An 8,455-nucleotide genomic window follows, 5' to 3' on the forward strand; every position below is an offset into this window, starting at 1 on the left:
CATCATACGCACGCCCTGATCGTTAACCAATGCAGTTTTAACTATTATTAATTAGTCAAATCTGAAGACAATCACTATTTGGCACTACCCAACCAAGTTAAGGGGTATCAGTGATCAGAAGTATTTTCAGGGCAATAGATGTTTTGAAAAAAAATGAGAAAAATAATTCAAAAAGTTTACATATGCATGTTCATTATCATTTTATACAAATAAGGATTCAGTTATCCTTGTAAACCAATGACAAAAGTTTGAAAGCTTTCAAAGGAGCACCTGTTGAGAAAGTTGTTTTTAATCAATTAGCTCAATTAGGAAATTAGCTGTAAAAATTTACATGATATTAAGCCAATTACATTGTTCAAATACTGATGGCGTTATCCTCATGAATCTTTAACTTTCAGCTATTAGGCTATTGATTTGAAAGAAGGTTATTATATGAAGATTTTTTGAAGAATTGTTTACATATTTTTTGTCTAAATCAAACAAATCCTGATAAGTTACAGCATCCTTAGGAATTCAGTGCCAGGTAAAGCCAATTTGAAAAGTGGATTTGCGAGAGATTGATTTTTCATCAGTTTTGTTTTTCAGCTGAAAATTGATCAGTGTCTCACCTACTTCAAATGATGGCTGTCAATAAAATTTATAAAACATACATGCTGTGACTTGTAGCTCCACTTTCAGTGGCACAAAACTTACAACTTCTCTGAACCACAGTCAGGGTAACAAGTCCAAAGGGATTATCTGACTGAGAGTTGTGTAAGTGATGATGAAACCTACATTTGCCACTTTTTAGGGCATAATATGTCATTTTTGTTTTAAACGTCTCAAATATTTCTGATTCCATGGCTTCCAATTATATTTGTTGCTTAGTAGCAATACCTCCATTCAGATCTGTTCAAATTTACTTAAAACTTGCATTAGTAAATTTTGAGAACTGTTTTCGACAATTAAATCATTAACTAAATTATTTTCATTGTAACTCTTGAGAGTGTTCATGAGTTCATGTTCACTTCGCAGGATTAATTTTAAACCTATATTCTTGTATCAAATTTGTAGTATACAGTGAAGGTGCAATCAGGTCTTAGGCATACAAACCTCCACATACGGGACAAAACTAAATCACAACGACTCACAATGTTTTGAGTAGAATCACTTTGTTAGATCATTAATAATTATGACCAATTTTTTCTACAAAATCTTCACATCAGAGTGAAATTTTCAATCATTGCATGAATACTGGCCATGGAAAATCAACACAAAGTTCTAAAGTATGTTGTCTTAGAGTGATAACAGTATAAATCCTGTTCTTTGTGTTTGTAGAGGACAAACTTGGTGAGCATGGGCATTTGATAAATGGTCGTATAGCTGTATGTCAAATATTTATGATGTAAATTAGCTGGTTTTGAAGTACAGCTGATGTAAGACACACAGTCCATGTAGCCGACAATTAGATGCAAATGATATGCAGTTAAGGTCTCCTCAACTAACTTTCAGCTGGTTGTTCACTTTCTACTATTTTTATAGTATTTTATACAAAGACACAGACTTATTCTACCTGCAACTTAAAACTGATAGTGATTTTGTAGCTCATTCTTTACCATTTTTCATAGTTTTCGGTAGCCGGTAACAGACACTTCGTGTTCGTGTCGGCTACATGGACGATCTGCCGATGTAAGACATACAGCTTTGAATAGTTGGTCATTATTAGATGACAAGTAGCTTGGTACTGACTGAGTTGTTTATATTTTTTGTGATTACCTAGTGATGTGCTGATCAAACCATGTGATCTGACTCCAGCTGACTTGATAGCATATGACCCAGAGAAGGATCTCCTCCCAATGGTTCTATCCCACTGTAATTATTCCTTGGAAGTAGGACGTGGAACACTAGTTGAGTACGACTTACCATCACTGGAGAGACAACTGGAAGAGAGATTTATCCGTGGTAAAGCCAAGATCCTCAGAAAGATAGAGCAGTTGGTCTTCCGTCAAGACTCTAGAGATGCTGCAGTGTTTGAAAGTTTGAAGAGTAAAATACCACAGGTAAGAAGTCTGTGAATTGGCATCCTGCCACTGAGGGCTGATATGTGTTGTCATTTTTATGACGATTTTACCTTTATTTAATATGCATCTCATTAGCAGTAAGGACCATTTAACTCCGTATGCATCATCAAAAAGTAACGATGATACAACATAATACTCACATTTCATCGTTGAATTTTGGCAACCCCATCCACGTTTGAGTGATACATTTATTTCTCTGAAGTCGAACATCAAGCATGTTACTTGAGCTTAACAACAAATTGGTATGTACTGTTCTCATGTGCAATTTCTCCAGGTTTTTCTCATGCCAAAAGTACCGGTATGAGTTTCAAGAAAAGAACATTCCTACCCAACATGTTCATTCAACTATTTAAAATTATAATTATCACTGAAAAAGTTTTAATGGCTGCAAAATGAAAGTTTACACATTATATCCTGTGTTTCAGGAGCCATTATCTAAAGCCATTCAACACCAGATCTTGTCTGAATTGCGATCACTGCCTGAAGTATCTGACTCATTGGCTTGTCTTGACATCGCCATTGGTTTCTTGGCATCTTCTGGTGGTAAACCAGACATGCATGTCATCAAGTACTTGGTCAGCATCCTCAAGATGGAGAGAAGTGAGATGAAGGTAAAGGCAGCTTTATAATGGTCTTTTATACTCTGCATTGAACACAAACATGAATTTTGAATTTTGCATAAGAATGTTGGATGAACATTAAATATTGCACGGAATGAAACTAATATGGCAAGAAATTGTAAAGACATCTGAAAGAAAATCATATACACTGAAGATACCTGATTGATAAACTATTTAATCTTATAGTATTACTATCAGTGTAATCTGACACCATTAAAACACTTACAGGTCAAGATAATTAAAATTTGCATGATGAGTGAAAGTCATTGCATCAAAATAAAAGGATTTAGCTCTATTACAACATCATTGAGTAAATATTTGAACAACCTACATGTATGTGCTATGGTTGCAAAAGAAACCATTCATGTACCTGCATGTTGCTTAATCACCATTAATTATTATTTTCTTTTTTTGCAAGTTGTGCTGTTCAAAAGCATGTCTGCAATTTAAATATGCAACAACCTATCTCAGTAATGCCTTGTTTTGGGGGATATTGGAATCATGAATGTTGGTTTCTAATTTCAGCACATTCAAACTTTCATTTGTGGGAGGGGAAAGGGGCTGCAGTGGTTTTGTGGTACCTAATGAGCTGAGTCTCCATCATTCAGTTCCCCTATATGGGGCATTTACCCACTGGACGCTTTACCGTAACCCTAGCCCCAACTGGTTGGTAAGAAATGTCTAGGTGGTAAATGTCCTGTGGTTACTGTCCTAGTATCTCTTAATGAAACAAGCCTGTCTCCTGTAGGTGAGGTATCCATGCCAGTTGAAACATATCCTAGCTCTGTGGCAACTGCTGGCAGTAGAAAGGGCTAGAAGGCTGACAATCAACGCCCAGGTAAGAGAGATTTTGTGTAATAATGAAGCAATATATCTCCTGGTCAAGCAGTTGGTGTGTCATAATACCACAAGGTTTGCATGTGGACAACTATTAGTGAAACATATCACACAAAGTACAGTTGATAGCAATGCTCCCCTCACATATTGGATGTATTTGATTTATTTCTTGCCTTATGAGTAAAGTTAAGGTATTACTGTTCTTGAAGGCTGTGTGAAATCTGTTCAGGACCTATTCAAATTCAGTTACTTGTACTTACAGCATTTCTCAGTCAGTGTAAGTAAAATTTTGGTGTAAAGCTTGTGTGGTGGTCATTTCTTAAAAACTTTACTCTCGTTTAACATGGTGTGTCAGCTTTTGTATCTAGTATACCAGCTGTTGGCATCACTGCTTAATTGAGATGTAATCTCCTTCATGAGACTTTCTGTTGAAAATGTGAGATAACACATAGTGGGGTTAATGCATGCAATGGGTTTATACCAGACATTGTATCACCGGGGTCAAGTGAATTGGCTGTAGGAAGCTGTTAGAGTCCCAGCGCACTTCCATCAATTAAGCAACTTTTGTAAACTTAAGAGGTTGACTTCCCTATATCATTCTATTTCAATTCACACTTGAAAGGTCATATAGCATAGTATTGACCTACATGGTGCTCTGAGCTATCATCTGAAAACTGGTGGACAAGGTGATAATGCAACATTTATTTATAGTATTTGAGTGCAAGATGGTTGGAAGTTACATGTAGCTCAAAGAAATAAGTCTAAAAGCAATTTTTTACCCTAAAAGTATGAGAGCCATTTTTCTCTGTGTTACTTCAAACTTAATGTTTTTGTCTGGTTTATGCAAAGCAACATTTCTGGAACAAAAACAGACCTGTAGGAGCTTCACCATCATGGATGGTATTCCTTGATGTTGGTTCAAGTAATCATCTAAGAAGTGTACTGTAGCGAAAATTGTCAGTCACTGATTCGCATTGAATATTTGAGGTGCAACATACTAGCTTTCATTTATATATATCAAGGGGTGTTGTACAAGTATGCCAATGCAACTACAATTACTGGTTATTGATGGTGAATATGCACAGTTGCACGTTGTCCACTTATTAGTCATATTGAGGTAAGTTTACCAATGCTACATATTCTAATCCTATCAAGAGATGTGCCACACCACACACAATAAAATGCATTCCACTTTCTTAACAGGATCCATTTGATAGTTTGAATGACTACAGAGAGGAGTTAAATCCAGAGCTAGTCCAGAATCTGTGCACTGCATTGAGAAGTATAAATGTGGATTCCTTGGTCAATGAGTTGCACCACTACATAGCCATTGGTTTGAAGAAACAGAAAGATGCTGAAGAAGATGTTCCTAATTGGAAGTAAGTGAATCTAGACGAAAAAAAGAATGTTGCTTTTTCAGAAGAAAAAACCATAGGTAGATGGAAAGACCAATGGCAATATTGCCATTTATTTTGTTACTAGTACTCAATGTCACAATAGCCCTGGATTTAATAGGCCTTAATTGGTTTAGCTGTGTAGCTCAGACATCATTGCGTACACCTCAGACAGCGATTAATTTCAAAGCACAATAATTGTAGTCCCTTGACAGTAAGGAGTATAAAAAGATTTCTCAGGAAAAGTTATGTCTTTATGTTTTGCTCACAGACTCAGAGATGTACTTATGGTCTACATAGACTACAATGATCATGATGAGATTGCCAATCTAGAAGAGATACCAGAAGATATCCTGGTGAAACATATCTGGTCAACATGGACTGTTGTCATCAACTATCAGCAAAGAGAAGCTCATCGATACTAAGAAGAAATGTTAACACTACAGATGGCTCAACCAATCACAATCATACCACACAGGAACTTTTATAAAACTTATCTTTGATTTGGAGCTAATATTTCTTGACAATGATCTAACTAGTCAGTTCCTTTTTTGGAGATCAATCGAAATGTTTACACACCATATATGAAATAAATGGGATTTTGCATCTGGTATAAAGTTACTGTTGTCAGTCTTAGTGAAAATTTGTGATTTGCTGTACATAAAACAAATTACAACAGTTTTGAATGTGGATAGAAAGATGCAAAATGTTTTTGGTGTTAAACTATTTACCCAGACTTTTGATATTCCATTTACAAGGCTCAACTACATACTTGTTTGGTGTGGAATTTATCATTTATTTTAAAAGAAGGAAATACCGGGGTACGTTTTTCCTCTTTGTGGTATACCATGGGATATATAAGAAGCATTCTGCTATTCATATATTCAGCATACTAACTCTTCATGCGTATGTTATTTTGACTCTAGCTATGTAAGTCTTCATTATCAAGTTATCATAAATTCTAGTTTTACTTTAATAAAATCATACAGTGTAAGGAAGAAAGGAAATGCCTGTGTTTTCCATCTGTTATTTCTCCTTTGCAAACAGTGATAGATATCGCAATGTTTGCCGAGTGAAACTTGTGAATGTGTTACCTACCGTACCAGGGTTATTCAAATCATGTTCATTCTGCAAACAGCAGTAATGTTCCTTTTGTTATTTTAATAGAGTATTTTTCAAATTGTTTTAGTTCCGCAGCTGTAGAGTAGTTACTCAAAGTGCTTATTTTTCAAACATTAGTTATGCTTTTATAAAATAGTTTTTCAAATTGATCCAAATTGACTATATTGCAGACGGTATTTACGTTGCTATACAGTAGCTATTCAAGTATGTCTTGTATGCAAACAACAGTGATGTTGCTTTTACAAGTTATTCAAATCATGTTTATTTTTGCAAAAATTACAGAGCTTCTGCTATACATTAGTTATTCAAATTATGGTTATTTTGTGAAAATTAGGTAATCTGCTTTACAGTAATTTTTCAAAACATGTTTATCTTGCAAGCATTTGTTAAACTACCATAAGGTTATTATTCAAATCATGTTAATTTTGCAAAAAATTAGTTATGATGCTATACAGTCATTACAAAATCATGTTTAAATTACAAGCTATAGTTGTTGCTTTCAAGTAGATACAGTGTCTAGTTTGCAAACGGTAGCTATGTTGCTTTTACCATAGTTATTCAAATTATGTTTTGTTTGCAAGAAGTAGATAGGATGCTTTGCAGTAGTTATTCAAACTTGCTCATCACTGACTGTCAGACTTGTTTTAGTTTATGAAAAACTTCAGAAAAGTAAATACCATATCAGAAAGATGAATAATATCAAACAGCAAGCCATTAATGTTTGAGAATGGTGTTGTTTCAGAATAATAATCCAGAGCACTGATCTTGACAGTGCTTAATCTGTTAATTAGTTTGCTGCTTGTATGTCATATGCCAATATATTATGGTAGCTTATTACCATGCAACTGATTTCTATGATGATATATTACAAGCAGAGCACTGTATAATTAGGTGTTTGAACAATCTTACCTTGTGGTGTTTTCCTTTCATTATCTGTGCAATTGTGTTGGCTTTAAAGTAATCCAGAATAAAGGTCGTGTTTAGGTCTATTTCCATCAATTTTGATAGACAGTGTTCAACTCATACAATATGTAAGGGGACTTATGGTGTATGCAATACAGCATATTTATATACCGATTGTAATAAATGAGAAATGTTTTTATTTCCTTTCTTAAACGGAATATCATTAATTTTTCTGAATATAATCTTTCAAACATGTTTGTAGTTATAGGGGTGGAGGTACCTTGTAACCATTTATACTACAGGCATATCTGGTATTATGGTAAAAGTTTTGCGTAAGTAATTCAAGAAATATCCAAAGCACTGTTCTAGACAGTAATTAATTAAGTGATTAATTAATTTGCTGCTGTTATGTCTTCTGCCAATGCCACATTATGATTGATACTATTGTGTTACCACTGTGCAACTGATTTCTATGATGATATATTACAAGTAAAGCACTGTATAATCAGGTTGTGTGAAAAATGTTACTTTGTGAGGATTTCCTTCCAGTGTCTGTGCAATTGCGTTGACTTTGATGAAGTAATCAAGAATAAAACTCATGTATGACCATTTTACATCAAAGGGGTGAAGGTATTTTTTGACCTTTATACTATACTCATATGTGGTACTCTGGTAAGAGGTTTTTGCCTTAATTATTGAGACATGCTGTAATTTCAAGGGAAAGAAAGTAAGACTGTAATGATTGTATTTTAAGGTGAAGTTGAAGATCAGTTTTCTTGTTTCAATAATTTGATGGAAAAATGAGTTCATGTGGTCTGTACGTAACTCTTGTATTTAACCCTTTCACACCAATGTTGCAAGTGTAAACAACATCACTGTAATAAATTTTTAGTGTTGTGGTAATTAAAGTAGCTAAACAAATCTGCTTTCACAGTATATTGCATCCCGGAATTGTTAAAATGTGCTTTAAAAAACCCAAGATGTATTTTTCACAGCGCTGCTTGTAGAAGTAAACACCCAGAGAAGATGACTTGTCCCTAAGCTCACCTTGATATTAATAAAACCAACATTTACATAGTATACCATATATGATTGCAATACAATCACTGTTCAACTATTCATTGACCATTCTGCTGTAGGTTCGTGTTTGCCAATCAGCTGCAATGTGTGTACATGTTGTTAAGAGCTGCAATCGGGACTATGTACAAAAATAAATCATCTTGGAAAAATTAATGTGGAGTTGTACTGTTATTTCTGTTCAGGTATGTGTATTTTTACTATAAGGTTATGCAATGTGTTATTGCAATGTTGTGTGTATGAGGATATTGGCACAGAATATCCATGTCAGGCAGTGTGCAGGACACTAGCATCAAAGTGTACACTCAAACAATAAACAAAGCCAGAGAAAGTATATTACGAGATTTTGATACATGTATGACATATTGTGTGAATGAGAGCAAGTGCATTTATGGAGTATTAACTTGTAAAAACCAACATCATAACATTGAACTGAAATCCT

At 34.5% G+C, this 8,455-nt stretch overlaps 1 protein-coding gene across 2 annotated transcripts in view; it reads left to right on the top strand.

The window, feature by feature from the left end:
• The window catches only part of LOC139151739 (E3 ubiquitin-protein ligase rnf213-alpha-like), a 50,006-nt gene extending 41,837 nt beyond the window's left edge, over positions 1-8,169 (top strand). For both annotated transcript variants that reach the window (XM_070724713.1, XM_070724712.1), the window contains exons 27-31: positions 1,760-2,039; positions 2,486-2,671; positions 3,429-3,518; positions 4,721-4,896; positions 5,183-8,169. In XM_070724713.1, coding sequence (XP_070580814.1) covers positions 1,760-2,039; positions 2,486-2,671; positions 3,429-3,518; positions 4,721-4,896; positions 5,183-5,336 — 886 coding nt within the window. In that variant the 3' untranslated portion in view covers positions 5,337-8,169. The remainder of the gene's footprint in view (positions 1-1,759; positions 2,040-2,485; positions 2,672-3,428; positions 3,519-4,720; positions 4,897-5,182) is intronic.
• The last annotated feature ends 286 nt before the right edge of the window (positions 8,170-8,455 follow it).

Source organism: Ptychodera flava, chromosome 15 (genome assembly GCF_041260155.1).
Source record: "Ptychodera flava strain L36383 chromosome 15, AS_Pfla_20210202, whole genome shotgun sequence".
Lineage (NCBI taxonomy): Eukaryota > Metazoa > Hemichordata > Enteropneusta > Ptychoderidae > Ptychodera > Ptychodera flava.